At 38.6% G+C, this 23758-nt stretch overlaps 2 protein-coding genes across 2 annotated transcripts in view; both read left to right on the top strand.

Moving 5' to 3' along the window:
• LOC311296136 (complement factor H-like) overlaps positions 1-23758 on the top strand; it is a 341142-nt gene that overhangs the window by 105247 nt on the left and 212137 nt on the right. The gene's annotated exons all lie outside the window — the stretch shown is intronic.
• Positions 15477-23758, top strand: part of LOC311296146 (coagulation factor XIII B chain-like) — a 59365-nt gene continuing 51083 nt past the window's right edge. The window contains exon 1 of the mRNA XM_084417812.1: positions 15477-15585. Coding sequence (XP_084273938.1) covers positions 15516-15585 — 70 coding nt within the window. The 5' untranslated portion in view covers positions 15477-15515. The remainder of the gene's footprint in view (positions 15586-23758) is intronic.

Raw genomic sequence — 23758 nt, 5'->3', positions numbered from 1 at the left:
GGTGATAACTGGAGACGCGTAAAAAGGTATGATACTGTAGCTCAAACAGTAGAGCGTTGGCGCTTGTAACGCTAAGATCACGAGTTAGAGTCCCAGGGAAAGTAAGAATAAGGTGTGTGTGTGTGTGTGTGTGGTCTCATGAGAAAAAGCAGCTGTTTTGTTTGAGCGCGATTATTGTTTGGAAAAGACGCACAGTATCTAATAAAACACACGATCCACAGCAAGCCGACCCCGTCTCCTTCCTTCTTCCCACAAACGAACTTTTGTGGACGGACGTCAACATTAGACGTGCGGAAGACGTCGGAAAAAGACGTCATCTGGCGTCACAGTCTGCACCTTCAAGGGGAGCAAAATTGGACGTGCAAAAACGACGTAGAAAATACGTCGTTTCGACGTGTCTATGCGCAGTGGGTTACTGTAAGTAAGTCATAATGGCAATGGCAGAAACTGAAGAGTACCTCTGGCCTTATCTGAAACAGGCCATTGATTGCATACAGTTCAAGAGGAATGTTTCTTGCATTGTACTCCAACTCCATTAAATGTCCTTAAAATAAAATTGCTTTATATATTACTGATGTTTCTAATAATTCAGTGGATTTAACTAATGTCTGATAACTGCTTTTGTTCATTTCAGGTGAGTAAACTTGAAGCTGTAGGATACAAGCCAATTTTATTTATTGGCAAGCCAGATAAAAGGGCTTCGAATAAATGGGTTGCAGATATAATAACCCATCTGCACCCCACTCCTGTCACTAAAATTCTTTTGGAGAAGATGCGGAGGGCCTATGAATTTATCTTGACAAAATGTAAGTAATGTTTTGATTAAGAAATGATGAATGTTTAAAATGTGTAGCGTCTGGACCAATCAGACACACACAAATTATTCATTTATTTAATGAATAATCCAGCAAACTCACTCTCCCAAATAAGGCCTGTGAAACGTTCCCCAAATGAAGCTAACACACTGGCAGGACGCAGTGTCTTGTTACAGGACACACACTGAGACTGGGTTTACAACCGAAAAGAATGTCCTGAGAGCTGTGACTCTCATTTAAATTCTTGCAGAGGAAGAGAAATAAAAACCCTGTTAATCCTATATATATATTCTATATATAACCACTTGATAAATGTGTAAACATGTATCTAATTTTCCCATCTCATGATTTTCCCTTTTATGTGGCGTTTGTATTCTTGTAAACTCAATTGGGTTAATGTTTCAGACTTTGCATATTATGGTTAACCAACATTATATGTGCGTCATGTTTGGTCTCTAAAAAATCCAATCTTCGTCTCCGATTTGTTAATTTACATTACATGTTGCTAACTTTGTGATGCATTAGTATTATAAGAATCTTAAAGATTCTTTTCTTAAACACCCAATGAAAGTACATATTCAAATGCCCTGCTAGAACACAAAGGGTCGTAAAATTTCCCTCCAAAGGGAAATCTTCTCATTGGCTCTTGGACCTCCAGAGGTTGTGCCATCTTCACGCTTTAAAGTCACTGATCAGCTTTTAGCTCTCTCTTAGTCCCTTTCTGAAATGATGACGTGAAGAAGAAGCCTCTAAGGACCCACCAAGCTTGTGCCAGGCTGCGGCCTTGTCTTTCCATTCACCAAAGATACTCTGAAAACCACTGGTTCTCTCTCATCAAGACCACATCAGCAAAGATCAACTGGAGCCTCAACAAATTGCATCAGGACATTTTAATTCAAATGGGCGAGACATGCAAGTATCAAACTTAGTCTCATTATTTGATACATTAAGTATCCTTACCCCTTTAAAGAAGGGCGTTTTAGAACTAAACTGATGGTTTGCCTCAAGGCTGTAGATCTGCTGACAAACAATGATTTCAAACAATGCTATAACTTCTTGCTTTCCTGTATTCTGCTTCAGCCCTCTTTCCCTTGGTAAACTGTATGCATGTATGTGTGTGTATGTTAGAGTAGTTTAAGTGTTTAGACTAGTCAATAAAATCTTGTTCATGTCACACGTAAAGTTGTCCTTGTCTCAAGCTCATAACTGGAGTCACTAATCATTTAGATTTTTGCTACTGCTCTTAGTAGTACTGTAAATTAAGAAAGACATTTCCCATGCCCCGGAAATGTACATTTCTTAGAGTTAATAAACAATTAATCCTGAGTGTTCACGGGACAAATAGGTTAATTGATTGTAATATTAATTTACGACAGATTAATTAATTATATTAACTAATCCAAATATTCATAATCAATTATAACCAGTTATTATTGATTATTAATATTTCATAGAGCTAATTTGCTACATTATGGTGGAGAATGCGGGCATGATTAAACAAAGGTTATGAGCTTAAACCACTGTCAACCTAAAAGTGTGTATTTGATAATTCTAGTCAGAATAGGACACAACATGCGATACCGCATTAAGGTCGCTAGTTGCTGGCTTGTTTAAATACGGATAAATGATGATTTGAATTGACATCGCTACTGTAATTGAAAAAGTCTTAACACATTTAAGCATATTTTCAAATGGTATCAGTGTAAGGTTAATATGATTTTAGCGAAGAAACCCTAATTTCAGTATTAAAGCGTAAGTCTGTTTTGACGAAGGAATCTCAGCTCAGCGGCATATAAACTGTACCAGAATTGATTATTCTGCTTTGGTTAAAGAATTCCAAATGCAGTATTGCTTAACCTGTTTCTGATGAAGGAATTTCAGTACAGTGTTATATAAATGTAAATATGGGCGATGCTCCCCTTTTTACAGTGTAGAAGCCTTACAAATTATAGTTAGATTGATGTCATTCATCTAAACTTTATCCGTGCATTTAAAAAGCATAGCTACCTGGTGATCAAAACTGTGTCTCACTCACTGAAACTCTGAAGTGCATTGGTTCCCATGACAACGACTTGTCACAGGAAGTGCTAACTCTAGATAGCACATGTGTTACCTTCCGACGCCATTTTGTAAACAAACAACCGAAGAGGCTAAGCTAACCCAACCTAGCAGCCCTTCAGCTTAGGCTAAGCTAACTAATAACTTCAACAGTTAGTTGTTAGCATAATTTACATGAAGCCTTTAACTACAGCTTGTGTGTATGCAGTGTGAATTATCTAAACCATTTTCCTTTAATCCCATTTCTGGTTTCTGAATTCTCACTTTTTATCTTTCCTTAACTTTTATTCTTCTCATCTAATTTCACCTGCACTTCAGGTGCATTCCTTACTGAACGCTGTTCAGCTAAATTTGCGGTTACTTTGTTAATTAAATCTAAACTTAATTACATGTAAACTGTTTAGCTAGAGAAGAATTTTTATAGTTATTGGGAACTTTCAATGGCACGTTGACTAAACTTTATGGAGGGACAAACACATGGTATGGTCTTGAACACACAGCAGCTGTGACTAACTATAGAATGATGTCCAAAGCAAATCTAATGGTTGATCATAAGTGCAATCGATTATTCCCAATACTAGATTATTCAGCTGTTTCAATCACTTTAAATCTTTTTATTAAATTTAATTATAATAGAAGTCAGCTATTAATTTTTTTATTTAACCCACTTGTTCTAGTGTGGTTTTATTTCCCCATAAAACCGCAAAAGTAACTAGACAACTTTCCTTCTTGATTTGTTTATTTTCAACAGTTGCTTCAATTTTATGAGCCAGCTACACAAGTAATCTAGACGATTGCTATGGCATAATTTTGAGTACCACTAATAAACACAATCTAATCGGAAAGCTGTCCTCTTCCTCTTTCTTTCTCTTCTTAATTTGTTCAGAGATCAAGCCTGTTGTATGCTATCAGTAAGTTCTGAGAAATAATTTGACCATAAGAACCATCTTAAGTCATTTATTAAATCTAGGCTTACGCTCTTCTAGCAAAGCCACTCAGATCCAAACAAATCTGAGCATCCTGCTATTTGCAGCTAAGATAGTAATAATCAGGCACACATTTCACTTGCTAACCACACCTGGCAAAACCTACCTGTACATTATACACCTAGCTGTCTCACTTTGCCTTTAGCTCCAAATTCTGTTTGATCTTGCATTAGTCTCTTGCCCTTACTCTCACCACAAGTGTGCCAGAATGTTGCAGATGCTCAGCCTAACTGCCCAGATGGCAGACCAAAAGGACTGGCTAGGTGTTTTGAAGAACACCCTTTTACCCACGGCTGTTGATGACCTTCAGCACAAGAGCCAAATGCAACTGGAAAACAAGGGAAGACAACTAATGAAAGATGAATCAAACCAGAGGTATGACCACAAATATCTGACTGAGGTTATCTTCCTGGCCCACAACCTCACAGGTTTGAAACAGGAGGTAAACAACCTCAAACTCCAGATCATAGAGTCCCAAAAGGAGCTGACACATTCTAAAAGCCGCACAGACCAGCTAGAGATGGAGGCTCAGGACAGACACAAGGACCCTGGCAGAAGAGAGACACAGGAGGAAATCCACAGTCTTCAAACTGCAGTGACAACTGCTAAACAACAAGAGCAGTTGGAAAAGACAGCCAGAGAGGACCTGGAAAAGGAACTCTTTCACACAGAGTCACTGTTAAAAGCAGCAAATTCTGAAATCTTGGAAAAAGATGCCAGAATCATGGCCTGTGAAGGTCAACTGAAGGTGTCCAGAGCTGAAATTGAGGCACTGACCCAGCAGCTGGACAACACCAAAGATGAACTTGACATGGTCCAACGAGAACTGAGACACTCTTACCTGCTGCAAAAAGAACCACAGCAGGAGAGACATCTCACTCCCCCACTTGCAATCAGCAGAGAAACCTCCCCCAGCCAAGCACAGAGTTACCAAGGGGGGAGACAAACCCCTCTGCTTGACATGTCATCAGACAATTTCCTTAAAGCTTCTGCAGCCGCAGAAGGAAAAGGACTGATTCAAACGAATCCTGAAACGACACGTAGTGACACTCAAAGACCTCAACCGAATGGCCAGACAGATCCCTGCATTTACACCAGAAGGCACCCAGCATTTCCACAATGCAAGAGCCTTTAACAAAAAGCTAGCCAGCAGAGGGCAAAACCATCACCATGGCCATAGATCTAGACTCAAGACCAACCGCTGGGAGGAGCCATGGAAAAGAACATCCTCACCCAGCAAACACCACAGGATGACCAACGGCTGTCAACGACAACATCCTCCTCCACACCATTCACACAGGTGTCAATCGGAGGCTCCACAAGGACAGCTGGACACACCTGACTCAGAGCTACAGGAGCTGCTGACACACGCAAACCAGCTCCCTGAACAGGACTCACCCAAGGAGTCCTGTAAAGTACAAGCATCTGACTCCTTGCCTACCCCAGCTTAGGCAAGCTCACATCAACACCGCCATAAGGACGGAGCAACCCTTCAGTCCTTCAGTCCTTCAGACTACCTTCTGACCTCCTGCCACCAGCACTAGGTCGGCCTGAAAAACTCTTCACACTACACAATACCCATAACCTCTCCCTGCAGTCACAAGCAACCACCTGCCTCAAAGGACAGGTGACACACCTTCAAGGCAACTGCTGCCTCAGCACCTGCTGCAGAGACCTGGACTTGGCTACTGTCTACATCACCCGATGGAACTACACCGCTCCAGGAAACACAAACAACCAGAGGCCAACATGGCCCTCCAACCTTGTATGACAGAGGTGTGTCTGATCTTTCTGCACTTCCAACGTCGTTCGTGGTTGTCCTTGAGAGGGACAACAACGATCGAAAAGGGGGTATGTAGCGTCTGGACCAATCAGACACACACAAATTATTCATTTATTTAATGAATAATCCAGCAAACTCACTCTCCCAAATAAGGCCTGTGAAACGTTCCCCAAATGAAGCTAACACACTGGCAGGACGCAGTGTCTTGTTACAGGACACACACTGAGACTGGGTTTACAACCGAAAAGAATGTCCTGAGAGCTGTGACTCTCATTTAAATTCTTGCAGAGGAAGAGAAATAAAAACCCTGTTAATCCTATATATATATTCTATATATAACCACTTGATAAATGTGTAAACATGTATCTAATTTTCCCATCTCATGATTTTCCCTTTTATGTGGCGTTTGTATTCTTGTAAACTCAATTGGGTTAATGTTTCAGACTTTGCATATTATGGTTAACCAACATTATATGTGCGTCATGTTTGGTCTCTAAAAAATCCAATCTTCGTCTCCGATTTGTTAATTTACATTACATGTTGCTAACTTTGTGATGCATTAGTATTATAAGAATCTTAAAGATTCTTTTCTTAAACACCCAATGAAAGTACATATTCAAATGCCCTGCTAGAACACAAAGGGTCGTAAAATTTCCCTCCAAAGGGAAATCTTCTCATTGGCTCTTGGACCTCCAGAGGTTGTGCCATCTTCACGCTTTAAAGTCACTGATCAGCTTTTAGCTCTCTCTTAGTCCCTTTCTGAAATGATGACGTGAAGAAGAAGCCTCTAAGGACCCACCAAGCTTGTGCCAGGCTGCGGCCTTGTCTTTCCATTCACCAAAGATACTCTGAAAACCACTGGTTCTCTCTCATCAAGACCACATCAGCAAAGATCAACTGGAGCCTCAACAAATTGCATCAGGACATTTTAATTCAAATGGGCGAGACATGCAAGTATCAAACTTAGTCTCATTATTTGATACATTAAGTATCCTTACCCCTTTAAAGAAGGGCGTTTTAGAACTAAACTGATGGTTTGCCTCAAGGCTGTAGATCTGCTGACAAACAATGATTTCAAACAATGCTATAACTTCTTGCTTTCCTGTATTCTGCTTCAGCCCTCTTTCCCTTGGTAAACTGTATGCATGTATGTGTGTGTATGTTAGAGTAGTTTAAGTGTTTAGACTAGTCAATAAAATCTTGTTCATGTCACACGTAAAGTTGTCCTTGTCTCAAGCTCATAACTGGAGTCACTAATCATTTAGATTTTTGCTACTGCTCTTAGTAGTACTGTAAATTAAGAAAGACATTTCCCATGCCCCGGAAATGTACATTTCTTAGAGTTAATAAACAATTAATCCTGAGTGTTCACGGGACAAATAGGTTAATTGATTGTAATATTAATTTACGACAGATTAATTAATTATATTAACTAATCCAAATATTCATAATCAATTATAACCAGTTATTATTGATTATTAATATTTCATAGAGCTAATTTGCTACAAATGTATATTTCTTTGTTAATATGTACAGATTTTAAATGAAAGTAAACTTGTATTATAGCAACCTCCACAGCACAGCAACCGAAGAGTCAAACCAAGGAGTCTGAGACTGTATTTGTTCTTATCCTTGTTCCTCTGTCTTCCTCTCTCTCTCCTACTTCTTCTTCTACTTGTACAACTATTCTTCCTTCACTTTCTTCCAAACTTCCATGCTCTAAGTCTTTGCAACAAATGAAAAGGACAAACACCTCTGCCTCTTCACACTATTCTCCCTCTGTCTCTCTTCCATCTCCGTCTGCCTTTTACATTTCCACGTCTTTGTGTCAGGAAGGGCCACGTGTGAAGAACAGAAGAAAAGGTAACTTTTTGCATGGTACATCTTACTCCACACTGTTAATAAATTTGCTCCCAGTCAGAGTTGACTTCATGTAAATTTGATTCGTTTGGCTAACCGGGTCATTGGTAGCCAGTTCACAGTATTTAGTTATTTAGCTGTGGCCAATGTCCAAGGCCTGTGGTTAATGTCAGTCCCTGACTTAAGGTCCTTCCACACTGAGTCTGAAATTTTCATATGCGTTTTTCCGTATTCATTGTCAAAACACTCAAAATTCTTGCTACTGATCCGAAAAACGCAGAAAATCGAACGATCCGATTTTTTTATGACGGCAGTGTGTAAACGTGATTGACAAAACATATTTATTCGTCGTATTTCAGAGTCAGTGTGCAAGGACCATTAAGCTAAGAGGACTTTGGGAAAGCCAATCCTGTACATTTTGCTTTCAAAAACAGGGACAAATTTACTTTGACATGAATGAAAAGGACTGCATATCACCTCACATGTGAAATGATAAATTTGGACTGATTCAGCTACAAAGCATGGCATCAAGGCTTAATAAACTTTCCGTGTCTTTTCATCATTTCAGGTTGCCGAAAATGTAGTGGGCAGAAGGTTTTCCTCTTTGATCGAATACCTGGGGAACGGATAAATGAGGTAAAATGTGTTCTGTTAGGCTGCTTTCTTGTCTAAATGACTGATTCTGACCTTTCAAAGATAATAAAACAATATGTTATGCCCTAATCAGTGATTGCTAAAACAGTTAAAATAATTATTATTCGTGTTTGTGTGTGTAGGGGAAAGCCGAATTGAAAGTCCACTGGTTGCCATGCACTGTGTGGTAAGTCATATTTTATTTATTATTTAATTCTCAGTACTCAGAAGCAAATAGTGATGAGGTGGAAGCATTTGGAAGAGCTAGATCCGGCAGGTAGGCCCTTGTAACCTTTAGGACATGCATTCCGATGATGAAAAATTATGGAATAGTCTTCCGAGCATTCCAAAATCAGACACACTCTCTCAGTCCAGACTAAAGACAAATATCTGGACTGTCTTTAGTCTGGAATAAGAGAGTAGGTCTGAATTTGGAATGCTCGGAAGACTTTTCCATAATTTTAAAGACAAATGGGCAAATGATCTACCTCCTTATCTTTATTTAGAATATTCTATTTGTAAGATCCTGGAATTTTGTGATTAACACAATGGATTGTAGGTAATGAGGAGCTGGACCATTCAGTGCTTGCTGATTAGCTGACAGACAGCCAATGTTTGGACAATAAAATGATCCTGATGTGATCAGGTTTTACTGTTTCTAGTAAGTTCTCTAGTGGCTTGCTCTAGCTCTGAACTATCTTATTTATTGAGCCTGCAGGACATCCACTTGGTAATGCATTACAAAAGTAGCAGTGTTTCATGCACACATAAATTAATCTTTCAGCATCTGAAACACTTATGTGTCATAATTTAGTTGTTTCCTGCTGTACATGTGTTGGAAATGTGATTTTCCTCATCCCAATAATGACAACTTCATCCCTCAGTTTATCAGAAACATTTTGAAATCAGTAAATTGAGATACATGGCTTTTAATGTACAGGAACTGTGTGGAACATTGTGTAACTAGAGCTGCCAGACAATTGTAGTTTAGTAAAAAGTACAATAGTTTCCTGTGAGATGCAATGTTGTATAAAAATGTGTAAAACGAAAAAACACCGTAAATTGAGTGAATGTACTCAGTTGCATTCCACCACTGGGCTTAACCAGGGTTAATGCTACTTTAACAAACATAAATACATTTCAATGAACTCTCTCAATTTAACCCAACAGTGATTTAGATATTTTTTTTCTCTGTGTTCTAATGAATTTTTTTGCACTTATGATATTTTACAGTGGCAAAACCTGGGATGACACATGGGAGCCTGTCAGTGAATTCCTACATGTTATGCCTAATTCCCAACCAGCTTTCAGCATGACAGCCTAGTCACCTGGGGCTCGTTCTTCGTACGTTGCTTATTACATCCGAGATCAAATGACACATCCAAGATGATATCATCGTGCTAATCATGATCCGGCTAATTGGGTTCTTCGAACACACCTGTTGTTTATGATTAGTATCGCTGGATTGAGTTATCTGAGATAACTGCGCGTTCATGCGCTGGTTTAAAAGGGGATATGTATCGATAGTAGAAACATTGATCAGCAACGCTACTATTGGCTGTTCAGCATGGCCAAAGAGCGCGCTCAGTTTTTCTCCTCAGCAGAGCAAGAACTAATAGTCGAAGTTTATTCGGAATTTTAATGTTTAATCAAAACACCAGGGAACACCTCAAAGTCTGCAAAAGCCAGGAGAGAGGGCTGGCAAAAAGTAGCAGACAATTTAAATCCGTTAGAAGTGGGTATGTTAGATGTTTTTATCACTTATTAGCCTATATATTTGTATTTTAATAATTGCATAATCACTTTGTTCATTGTAATGTCAGAGTCACCACACTAGAACATGGGAACAAATAAAAGTGAAGTACAAAAATATTCTACATAATGGTAATTTTTTGTTATATTATAGTCTCTTCTATAAAAGGCACTGTTAAATAAATGGTTGTCTGTTTATAAAAGCAACCAAGAAAAAGGCTGAGAAAAAAGAAAAGATCTTAGTAGCCTACACTGTAAAATAATTTTTGCTGCATTAAGGCCGTATAGTCATTTCAACTGTTAAATCTTGAGTAATGATGAATTGCTTTGACTTGTGAAAGTGAAAACTGATAAACTTATGTTAATGTAAAAATATTTTGCCATGAGTTATTGATCACATTTTTCCCGAGTGTAGATCATTGTAATGACATTGTGTTTTCCTCTTTTGTGCACTTTTACATAATACACCAACACTTGTATCTGTTCCCAAGAAAGTGGTGGCTGAAATATGTGCAGTAAGTGGACATTTTCTAACTTTCCAAAGGAAAGAAAGTATAAGACTTTGTAATGTCCATTTGTTTCCATTGCACTGGACAGTGAATAAACCCTCTCAGATAACTGTCATATGGAGGAACTAGCCTACCTGCAAGTGCATAAATAACTTTACTTAATTTATACTTGTATGCTTTATGGCTGCAATATAAGTTGCAGGATTCCACATCTACAGAAAGGCCTACAGAAGAGTCTGCACAGACAGAGGAGACATAGGCCTACAGGTGGGCAGTGTAGAGCCAACTTTTCCTTTTTATTTGTTGCATGAGGCATGTGTCTAATATCTCTTGTTGCAGGCACTTGACCACTGGCTTTTCTTTACAAGGAACAATTGAAATAAAACTCAAGAAACTAAGCATATTTGTCTTTTATTAAGTTTTTTTTTTTTTTTTTTTTTGCCAGTGTTGTGTAATATGGCACATGCAACAATGTCACAGGCCCTGTCAGATGTGCAACCCTCAGACTTTTCAGACACTGAAATCTTCCCTAGTTAGCCAAAGTTCATTTCATTGTGTGCCCTTGTCCTGGCTAGAGCTGCATTGTTACTGGTTTGGGTCAGGGAATGGGGTCATAAAACACCTGTCTGCAGGCAGGAACATGTCATAATCACCTATGAAAAAATGCAGTTCTGTTATGATCAGCATAAGTGTATGTAATACAGTGAGCTTGATATTTAATTGTGGAACTTTCCTTACCACTTTCAAATAATGTGCATAAATGTGAATCTCTGAAAATTCTTAAGTCATGCACAGACCTGGCTATTTTGCTCTCACATTTGTGATGGAAGATTTTAGTCAACTGCCTTTTTTATTTTATTTGATATAATATTATTAATCTGGAATATTAAGAATCCCAATAGTAACTGGGCTGTGAACCCCCTTTCTGTTCACATAATCCCCTTCATTGAGGCCTTGATGGCAGTCTATGGTAGCCTATATATGGTACCAATCACGTTAGTGAAGCCTGAGTGACACATACTGTAATCGGCATGGTCATGATTGCATGATCTTCATAAAAAATTATGACAGACAGCACTTTCCATCAAGTTCTCCGCATCTCCAATAGTGTAAAGGAAAGAGCCACTCGCAAATAATCTTAGGGCAATGCAAACAGTTTGTGCTGTAGTTAAAGCCCGACTCCGACAAGTCGAAAATAAATGTGCGTTTCCAACAAATTAATAATGTAAACAACAATCTCACGAGTCACGAGAAAAAATATATCTCTCAGAAAGTGCACTATCGCGCTGCGCTGGACTTCCCGTATCAGCTCCGCTTATAAAGCCGCAGTCTAATCCTGATAACATGAAATAAGCCTGCTCCCGAGCAGGTTTAAGATTGCGCACCTGTTGCTATGACAGCAAGTCCAGGATGAGCTTCGAAGAACCAAACAATCCAAGATCATGCCAAATCGCCAACAATCAAATCCAGCTAACTGAGTTAGCGACGTACGAAGAACGGCCCCTGGACTCAAGCACCCTTAATTTCTTTCTTTTTTTCTTTTTTTTGTGAGTTTTTTCTTTTCTTTTCTTTTCTTTTCCTCTTGCTTTTGTTCATTAAACAATACCCAGTCTCTTTTTGTGTTTATTTTCTTAATGGTGTGTAAAAAAAGGGTAGGTATTGAAGCCATGAATAAATACCACAGAATGTTGTAATCCTGTTTGAAATGTTCAATTACAATTTCAGATATTAATTCCTTTAACATTTATAATTATAATTGTAATTACCTATTTATAATTGCCTTTTTACAAAATAATGTAAAATTAATCATGTAAATATATATATTGTTTTTATTTTGGGGGGCAAAGTGTTCTTCAAAGGGAAGAAAATAGTGTATTTTCTGGTGGCAGCCTTGCATCTGCTGTTTTTTGTTTTGTTTTTTAAAGAAAAGAAAAATGAGTTTGGCATATCAATACATTTTGGGAAATTAGAAAAAATGTGAGCGCAATCATCTTTAAATGTTACAGACGCATTTTATTTGATTAAGAGATTAACTTACATCTGTTTAAAACAAATACTGAATGCTAGAATAACTATCAAGAGTAATTTTCTTTTTGTAAGATCCCTGTAGTGTTACATAGCATAGGTTACATAGCCCAGTGATCTCAAACTCAATTCCTGGAGGGCCACAGCTCTGCACAGTTTTGCTCCAACCCTAATCAAACACACCTGATCCAGCTAATCAAGGTCTTCAGGATTACTAGAAACTTCCTTGCAGGTGTGTGAGTTGGAGCTGGTTGGAGCTAAACTGTGCAGAGCTGTGGCCCTCCAGGAATTGAGTTTGAGACCACTGACATAGCCTATCTTCAGTCAGAACTCTGAAGAGTGGGGTTTTTTTTAAAGAACTTATACATACATGATCATGGAAATTAAGTGTTGTTGTATATCTTTCAATGAAAAATAACAACAACAAAATAAATAAATATCCTGGATTTGCGTACATCAAAAGTCGGAAGAGCCTGTAAATACCATATATGGACAAGTGTGACGTGGCTTTGACGTTTCCATGGCCCCAGAAGGACAAGCTGTGGTTGGACTAACGTTTAGGTCAGAATAAAAAGTGCTCCATATCGCAAACTATGTTTTGCTGGCGTTACAGTATGTTGTCAGTAATACTGTCAATTAACAATGAGGTATTGCTACAGTGAGGAAAATAAGTATTTGAACACCCTGCTATTTTGCAAGTTCTCCCACTTAGAAATCATGGAGGGGTCTGAAATTGTCATCGTAGGTGCATGTCCACTGTGAGAGACATAATCAAAAAAAAAAAAATCCAGAAATCACAATGTATGATTTTTTAACTATTTATTTGTATGATACAGCTGCAAATAAATTTGAACACCTGAGAAAATCAATGTTAATATTTGGTACAGTAGCCTTTGTTTGCAATTACAGAGGTCAAACGTTTCCTGTAGTTTTTCACCAGGTTTGCACACACTGCAGGAGGGATTTTGGCCCACTCCTCCACACAGATCTTCTCTAGATCAGTCAGGTTTCTGGGCTGTCGCTGAGAAACACGGAGTTTGAGCTCCCTCCAAAGATTCTCTATTGGGTTTAGGTCTGGAGACTGGCTAGGCCACGCCAGAACCTTGATATGCTTCTTACAGAGCCACTCCTTGGTTATCCTGGCTGTGTGCTTCGGGTCATTGTCATGTTGGAAGACCCAGCCTCGACCCATCTTCAATGCTCTAACTGAGGGAAGGAGGTTGTTCCCCAAAATCTCGCAATACATGGCCCCGGTCATCCTCTCCTTAATACAGTGCAGTCGCCCTGTGCCATGTGCAGAAAAACACCCCCAAAGCATGATGCTACCACCCCCATGCTTCACAGTAGGGATGGTGTTCTTGGGATGGTACTCATCATTCTTCTTCCTCCAAACACGTTTAGTGGAATTATGACCAAAAAGTTCTATTTTGGTCTCATCTGACCACATGACTTTCTCCCATGACTCCTCTGGATCATCCAAATGGTCATTGGCAAACTTAAGACGGGCCTTGACATGTGCTGGTTTAAGCAGGGGATCCTTCCGTGCCATGCATGATTTCAAACCATGACGTTTTAGTGTATTACCAACAGTAACCTTGGAAACGGTGGTCCCAGCTCTTTTCAGGTCATTGACCAGCTCCTCCCGTGTAGTTCTGGGCTGATTTCTCACCTTTCTTCGGATCATTGAGACCCCACGAGGTGAGATCTTGCATGGAGCCCCAGTCCGAGGGAGATTGACAGTCATGTTTAGCTTCTTCCATTTTCTAATGATTGCTCCAACAGTGGACCTTTTTTCACCAAGCTGCTTGGCAATTTCCCCGTAGCCCTTTCCAGCCTTGTGGAGGTGTACAATTTTGTCTCTAGTGTCTTTGGACAGCTCTTTGGTCTTGGCCATGTTAGTAGTTGGATTCTTACTGATTGTATGGGGTGGACAGGTGTCTTTATGCAGCTAACGACCTCAAACAGGTGCATCTAATTTAGGATAATAAATGGAGTGGAGGTGGACATTTTAAAGGCAGATTAACAGGTCTTTGAGGGTCAGAATTCTAGCTGATAGACAGGTGTTCAAATACTTATTTGCAGCTGTATCATACAAATAAATAGTTTAAAAATCATATATTGTGATTTCTGGATTTTTTTTTTTTTTAGATTATGTCTCTCACAGTGGACATGCACCTACGATGACAATGCTCCCACCCCTCCATGATTTCCAAGTGGGAGAACTTGCAAAATAGCAGGGTGTTCAAATACTTATTTTCCTCACTGTACTTATAAAGGTAAAGACCTTTGAGTTTAACATTTCAATTTTTACCAAAAGTTCACACCGTAAGATCCTGTAAATGACATCCAGTTTTTCAAACTCTTCTTTTACCTCAATGTATGTTTTAGGAACATAAGTATTATGAAACAATCATTAATGAATTAATGTAATAATGTTCTTCTTTAAATGTAAAGAACACTAGTCAGTGAAAAAAATCTAAATCTAACAGGTTTAACCTGTAAAGCACAGCAGTGAACACATCAAATATTTTAGAACTTTCTTTTTGCTTCCTGTTTATATGTTACATAAATGTGACTTACAAAGTTTGACTTGTCTAGGGTAACTTGTCCTTTGGTTTGTCCAGATGACAAAAAAGAAAAAAAAAGCTACTTTTGATGTGAACTCAAAATGAGAATTTCTGTCTTTTGGTGATTTTCCTTTAGTTGTGTGCGCAGTGAAGGCAGGTTATTTTTGAGGTTAATGTTATTCATCTTAATATGCTTTTCAATTAGATTTTTTTTTTTTACTTGAAAGCAAATGAAGCAAGGGTGTAGAGTTACATTCAAGCTATTTTAAGGTATAAATAAATAAATAAAATTCACAGGATTTTTTTTTTTTTTTTTATGTCATGTTTGTGATCAAAGATGATTTTTAAGGGATACAGTTATTGACTACAGGGGGATTTTAAACAAAATATCCTTCTGCACATCCACAAAGTGATCTGGTATAAAAGAATCCTCCTTTTGACTTAGTAAATGATTCACTTTTTGATTCCCCATCATACAAACAGAGTGAGAAAACAAGTTACAGTCATTTGTGAAATGAGAGTTCAAAATGAGAGTTCCTGTACAATTTATCAGCTTTTCCTGTTTTCTATTTTCTGTTACTGTTGTGCAAGGTCAAGGTGAGTTCATTCATTTTTAGTAGAATGTTATTCATATTATATACACATCCAACACTTTTAAATGACCTTAAGTTGTTTTAAAGAGTGTCGACTACTACATCTTTGTATAACGTTTGTTTGTGCTTCTCAGAATGTCGTTGAGAGGATATTATATGAAAACATAGAACCAGTTTGGAAAGCTTCATATTATGAAGAAGAAACAGTGAGAGTGAACTGTGTGCCAGGTTTTACTGGTATAGATTCACTGCTGGCAAAATTGGCTTTCAATAAAACATGGCTGCCTATTCAGCAGAAAGGTGAAACATTTTGAAATCAGTGCTACATGACTAGAGAAAATGAAGAAAAGGGCTGTTTAATGTTTTTTATTATTATTAGGGCCCAAGCCCTGAAGGGGCGAAGGCCCTATTGTTTTCGTTAGGATTATTAGGGCCCAAGCCCTGAAAGGGCGAAGGCCCTATTGTTTTCGGTAGGATTATTATTAGGGCCCAAGCCCTGAAAGGGCGAAGGCCCTATTGTTTTCGGTAGGATTATTAGGGCCCAAGCCCTGAAAGGGCGAAGGCCCTATTGTTTTCGGTAGGATTATTAGGGCCCAAGCCCTGAAAGGGCGAAGGCCCTATTGTTTCCGGTAGGATTATTTATTAGGGCCCAAGCCCTGAAAGGGCGAAGGCCCTATTGTTTCCGGTAGGATTATTTATTAGGGCCCAAGCCCTGAAAGGGCGCAGAGCCCTATTGTTCTTCTAAGGATTATTTATTATTATTTTTTTTTCAACCTTTCGGGCACTTTTGGGGCCCTTAACGTGCTCGAAAACTCTTGAAACTTTGCACACAGGTCAGAACCCGCGGCCATTAGGGCCGGGCTGAAGCTGGGACACTGGCGTGGCAGGGAGGCTCGACAGCGCCCCCTGGAACGGGGTCCGAAAACTTGGTCCATAAATCAAACACGCTTGCATGTAATAATATGAAACTTGGTACACATATAGATCTCATCGGGCCAAACAACTTTCGTACTTTTACTTTTTACGCCAGCCCAACAGGAAGTCGGCTATTATGGGTTGTTTGGAAACGCATGCTGTGGAATTTAATGTACTCCTCCTAGGGAATTCATCCATTCGCCTCCAAACTCAGTCAGCATGAAGTCAAGACATTGAGGATGCTAAATTGCGGACGGATTTTTGATATCTCGAACGGTTTGGCTGTGGCGAGGACACGAATTTATGGCGAATAATGGAAACAGGAAGTGTGTTATAACTTCTGCATACATTAACTGATCTTGATTAAACTTCAGCAGTGTGTTCGTTGTAAGAGGTCGATCACATGGATGTGACTATTGTGAGTCAAAGTTATAGCGCCACCAACTGGCAACAGGAAGTGTGTCCCTTTCAAAATGCTTTGAAATCACCCTCTTATTTTTACCCGATTTGCTTCAAACTTTATGTGTATAATGTAAACACACGGCAGATGTAGACCTGTGAAAGGATTTTTGATATCTTTAATACTGTTGCCATGGCAACGCTTCAAACTTTAATATTCTTTTTTGATGCTTTTGAGACTCTTAACATACTTGAAATTGGATGAAACTCGACAGACACATCACATTTATTAGCCAGTAGACATGTGCAAAGTTTCAGAAACGGGCGTGGTGAGGGGCTCAGTAGCGCCACCTTTAGTCATAAGTGGGGGGGTTAGTTTTATCAACAGCAACAAAACTTGGTATGTGTATTGTTCTCATCAAGACGGACAACTTTCTAATTTACATGAACTATCTCTGACCAACAGGAAGAGAGATATTTTGGTTTGAATGTGGATATTCTGAAGAATTTTCTCTCCCTCTCTCTGTGTCTCTGTGTGTGTGAGGGGAGGGGGGGATTTGACTTATTGCTTTTACATTGTTAATCAAGGTTTCAGGGGCTTTTGGGGTCCTTAACGTGCTCAAAAACTCTTGTAACTTTGCACACAAGTCAGAACCCCCTGCCATCAGGGACGGGCTGAAGCTGGTATCCGGGCGTGGCAGGGGGGCTCAACAGCGCCCCCTTGAACGGGGGTCCCAAAACTTGGTCCATAGATCAAACACGCTTGCATTAATTAATATGAAACTCGGTACACATATAGATCTCATCGGGCCGAACAACTTTCCCCTGGTCAAGTTTTACGCCAGCCCAACAGGAAGTCGGCTATTATGGGTTGTTTGGAAAACGCTTGCTGTGGAATGCGAAGTACTCCTCCTAGAGAATTCATCCAATCCCCACCAAACTCGGTGTGCATGAAGTCAAGACATTGAGGATTCTAAATTGCGGACGGATTTTTGATATCTCGAACGGTTTGGCCGTGGCGAGGAAACGAATTTATGGCGAGAAAAGAGAAACACGAAGTGGTATAACTTCTGCATACATTAACTGATCTTGATGAAACTTCACCAGTGTGTTCGTGGTAAGAGGCCGATCAGATGGATGTAACTATTGTTAGTCAAAGTTATAGCGCCACCAACTGGCAGCAGGAAGTGTGTCACTTTCAAAATGCTTTTGACAAAAGTGGGGGGGGTTAGTTTTACCCACAGTTTTAAAAATCAGTACGTACATTGGTCTCATCGAGCCGGACAACTTTCTAATATACAGTTATTAGCTTCGACCAATAGGAAGTCAGATATTTTGGTTTGAATGTGAATTCATTTGCAAATTCAGCCTCTGCTTTTTACCCACTCCTGCTAAGTGTTTTTTTTTTTATTCACACCAAACTTTTTTAACACGATGAAAATACATTAAAGATGCTAAATTGTGAACGGATATTAAATATTTCAAACGGTTTTGACATGGCGAGGGATTAAAATAATGTCAAAAAAGGAATCAGAAAACATCTCATATCTTCTTAAAATTTAATTATACACCATTTATTTTTATATAAAATTATACAAATATCAGAACTAAACCGAAACAGAACTAGTTTTGGGTTTATTCAGTTTTTTTCAATTCAAGAATTATGTACAAGTTTAAAATCAGCCAGAATGCGCTATTTAGTAAAAAAAAAAAAGTCATACATAGGGCTATACTGCCCTCTTGTGTTCAAAATCAGGTAGGCCCATTGTATATTGTATTTATATATAAATATAATAGCGATGTGACTGAGAATTTTTTCCCACTGGTTAATTGATGTGTGACACCGCGGCGGGGGCTTTTAAATCGCTAACTTAAAGGGATACTCCACTTTAAATGGAAAATTCTGTCATCATATACTCACCCTCATGTTGTTTCAATCCTTTATTAATTTCTTTCTTCTGCTGAACAGAAAGGAAGATATTTAGAAGAATGTCAGTAACCAGACAGTTTCTGGTCTCATTGACTTCCATAGTATACATTTTTTTCCTACTATGGAAGTCAATGGGATCAGAAACTGTCTGGTTACTGACATTCTCCTAAATATCTTCCTTTCTGTTCAGCAGAAGAAAGAAATTCATAAAGGATTAAAACAACATGAGGGTGAGTATATGATGACAGAATTTTCATTTTAAAGTGGAGTATCCCTTTAAAAGCGAAAGTGAAATACGGTCGTCCAGTAGGAATGAACTAAAAAACATTCACTCTGTTCTGCTCGTTCCTCGCTGTAGACGCGTTATTGCCCATGCAGCCGTGAGCATTTTAGTTTCATTTAAAAAATAGCGCCATTTCGGGGGTGGGATTGCTTGAATGTTTTTTTACAAAAGCACAATGTTGTGTTTTATTGCGAGTGTACATAAATATAAGTAAACACAGTGCAGTTTAAATGATGTCCTGTATGAACAAACCGACGGAGTAGCCTATGTTTTTATGTTTCCACTGTTCGATCGTGCCCACGCCTCACACACACACACACACACACACACACACACACAGTGCATTCCAGCATTGCAATCTTGACATCGCAGCCGGTTCATTACAGCCGTAATAAAATATAATAATAAATATAAATAGTCAACCTATTTGCAGCAAATGATAGTAGATTTTAGATCAATATATTTGTTTTCCTTACAATTTTAATTAACACTAACTTTATTCTCATCTGAATTATAAATAATTTATTTCTGTATAAAATAATACTACCATTAAAAAATACATTTGATTGTCTTTTTTAATCAATGGAGAATGTGTGACTTAAAAATAAACAGATTAGTGCTCGGTTTGAGGACAAGAAATGAAAACCAATGCAATATGATGAATGTCCAAAAACGTTCGCTCTTCTCTGCCCGTTCCTCGCCTCGCCATATATATATATATATATATATATATATTTATTTATTTATGTATTTATTTATATATATATATATATATATATATATATATATATATATATATATATATATATAAATATAGCTGCGAGCAGCGATGGAGGGCCCAAGGCGGTGACACCGCCACCCCGGTGGCTTTAGTGTAACTAAAGGCACCAGGGTGGCTGTGCCACCGGCTTGGGCCCGCAATCGCTGCTCGCAGCTATATTTATTATTATTAGGGCCCAAGCCCTGAAAGGGCGAAGGCCCTATTGTTTTCGGTAGGATTATTATTATTAGGGCCCAAGCCCTGAAAGGGCGAAGGCCCTATTGTTTTCGTTAGGATTATTATTATTATTATTATTGTTCTTCAAGGGTTCGGGGGCTTTTGGGGCCTTTAACGTGCTCAAAAACTCATGAAACTTTGCACGCAGGTCAGAACCCGCGGCCATTAGGGCCGGGCTGAAGCTGGTACCCGGGCGTGGCAGGGGGGCTCAACAGCGCCCCCTAGAACACAATCTTAAATCTTGGACACATACAAGAACGTATTAGTATGAAACTCGGTACACATATAGATCTCATCGGGCCGAACAACTTTCGCGCTCTAAGTTATTAGCTCTGCCCAACAGGAAGTCAGCTATTATGGGTTGTTTGAAAAACGCATGCTGTGGAATTTAATGTACTCCTCCTAGGGAATTGATCCGATCCACACCAAACTCGGTCAGCATGAAGTCAAGATATTGAGGATGCTAAATTGCGGACGGATTTTTGATATCTCGAACGGTTTGGCCGTGGCGATGAAACGAATTTATAGCGAGAAAAGATAAACAGGAAGTGTGTTATAACTTCTGCATACATTAACTGATCTTGATGAAACTTCCGCAGTGTGTTCGTTGTAAGAGGCCGATCACATGGATGTGACTATTGTGAGTCAAAGTTATAGCGCCACCAACTGGCAGCAGGAAGTGTGTCACTTTCAAAATGCTTTGAAATCACCCTCTTATTTTTACCCGATTTGCTTCAAACTTTATGTGTATAATGTAGACACACGGCAGATGTAGACCTGTGAAAGGTTTATTGATATCTTAAATACTGTTGCCGTGGCAACGCATCAAACTTTAATATTCTTTTCAGATGCTTTTGAGACTCTTAACATACTTGAAATTGGATGAAACTCGACAGACACATCACATTTATTAGCCGGTAGACATGTGCAAAGTTTCAGAAACGGGCGTGGTGAGGGGCTCAGTAGCGCCACCTTTAGTCATAAATGGGGCGGTTACTTTTATCAACAGCAACAAAACTTGGTATGTGTATTGTTCTCATCAAGACGGACAACTTTCTAATTGACATTAACCATCTCCGACCAACAGGAAGAGAGATATTTTGGTTTGAATGTGGATTTTCTGAAGAATTTTCTCTCCCTCTCTCTGTGTCTCTGTGTGTGTGAGGGGAGGGGGGATTTGACTATTGCTTTTATATTGTTAATCAAGGTTTCAGGGGCTTTTGGGGTCCTTAACGTGCTCAAAAACTCTTGAAACTTTGCACACAAGTCAGAACCCACGGCCATCAGGGCCGGGCTGAAGCTGGTACCCGGGCGTGGCTGGGGGGCTCAACAGCGCCCCCTTGAACGGGGTTCTAAAACTTGATCCATATATCAAACACGCTCGCATGAATTAATATGAAACTCGGTACACATATAGATCTCATCGGGCCGAACAACTTTACCCCGGTCAAGTTTTACGCCAGCCCAACAGGAAGTCGGCTATTATGGGTTGTTTGGAAAACGCTTGCTGTGGAATGTGAAATACTCCTCCTAGAAAATTCACCGTGTCCCCTTCAAACTCGGTGTGCATGTAGTCAAGACTTTGAGGATGCTAAATTGCGGACGGATTTTTGATATCTCGAACGGTTTGGCTGTGGCGAGGAATCGAATTTATGGCGAGAAAAGAGAAACACGGAAGTGGAATAACTTCTGCATACATTAACTGATCTTGATGAAACTTCAGCAGTGTGTTCGTGGTAAGAGGCCGATCAGATGGATGTAGCTATTGTGAGTCAAAGTTATAGCGCCACCAACTGGCAGCAGGAAGTGTGTCACTTTCAACATGCTTTTGACAAAAGTGGGGGGGTTACTTTTAACTACAGTAAAGAAAAAATAGTTTCTATATTGTACTCATCAAGCCGGACAACTTTCTAATTTACATTCAATAGCTCTGGCCATCAGGAAGTCAGATATTTTGGTCTGAATGTGAATTTTTTTGCAAAATCAGCCTCTGAATTTTTAGCCACTCCTCTTAAACTATTTATTTTATTCGTACCAAACTTTTTCAACATGATGAAACTACATTAATCCCTCGCCATAGCAAAACCGTTTGAGATATTTATTATCCATTCACAATTTAGCATATTTAAAGTAAAAATCTTCTAAAAATGTAATTATATACCATTTATTTCTATATAAAAGTATACAAATATCACAACTAAACCCATTTTATTCTGTTTTTGCAATTCAAGAAGAATGAAAAAGTTAAAAACAGGCTATTTAGTGCTATTTGGTTCAACAAAAAAGCAAACATAGGGCTATACTGCCCTCTTGTGTCCAAAAGGACATCAAAATAGTATATAAAACTTTTTACCAGGTAGGCCAATATTGTATTTAAATATACATTTATTAGGTATGTGTCTGAGGATATTTTCCCACCGGTTAATCGACGTGTGACACGAGTGGGTGCTTTTAAATCGCTAATATAATAGTGAAAGAAAAATAATGATAATGTTGCACACACAAATCATACACATGTGGGAAAGAATGATGCTTTTAAACAACACTAAACCGCCATTAGGTGTCGCCAGGCATCCATCTTAATAAGCGAGTCATTGATTCGTTCGTTCAAACGATTCGTTCGAATGAGTCGATCATGATTAAGACAGATGTTTATGGATTGATCATTCAATCTTTGAGTCAACCGATTCGTTAAAAATGCTGAATCGTTCAGTTATGAGAAAACACGTGATGCGTGATGGTTCTGCCGTGATCTTTGTTTAACTATTTTCGCTGCTGAAACAGAACAAAAACAGTCAACATTGCATCTAAAATGTAAGTGACTTAATTGTAACTGTTTATTAACCTGTTGTATGAAATCTAGGGGTGGGAGAAAAAATTGATTCTTAGATGCATCGCGATGCGGACGTGGACGATTCTGAATCGATTCACAAATGTCAAAAAATCGATTCTCTAAAAAAATATTTTTTCTAATAACGTAATATTGACGGAAGGCAAAAGGCGGAACTCTAAGCGGACGTGCGTGCAGTCTGTGGCGCGCACATAACAGAGAAGTTTCTTCTGCTCACCAAGGCTGCATTTATTTGATTAAAAATACAAACAAAAACAGTAATATTGTAAAATATTATTCCAATTTAAAACAGCTGCTTTCTATTTTAATATATTTTAAACTGTTATTTATTCCTGTGATCAAAGCTGAGTTTTCAGCATCATTACTCCAGTCGTCACTGTCACATGATCCTTCAGAAATTATTCTTATATGATGATTGATACTCAAGAAACATTCATTATTATTTTAAATGTCGAAAACAGTTGTGTACAGTCTTTGATGAATAGAAAGTTCAAAAGAACAGCATTTATCTGAAATCTAAAGCTTTTGTAACGTTAAACACTACCGCTCAAAAGTTTTGGGTTAGTAATAATTACAATTTTATTTTTGGGGGAAAAAAATAAAATAAATCAGTACTTTTATTTATGAAGGATGAGTTAAACTGATCAACAGTTACAGTAAAGACATTTATAATGTTAAAAATATATATATTTGAAATATATGCTGTTCTTTTGAACTTTACATTCATCAAAGCATTTTGAAAAAAAAAAATCTGTACACAACTGTTTTCAACATTGAAAATAATAATGAATATTTATTGAGC

Source organism: Rutilus rutilus, assembly GCF_951802725.1.
Source record: "Rutilus rutilus genome assembly, chromosome: 8".
Taxonomy (NCBI): domain Eukaryota; kingdom Metazoa; phylum Chordata; class Actinopteri; order Cypriniformes; family Leuciscidae; genus Rutilus; species Rutilus rutilus.
Note: the sequence above shows the minus strand (reverse complement) of the source record. Positions and strands in the feature narration are given on the sequence as shown.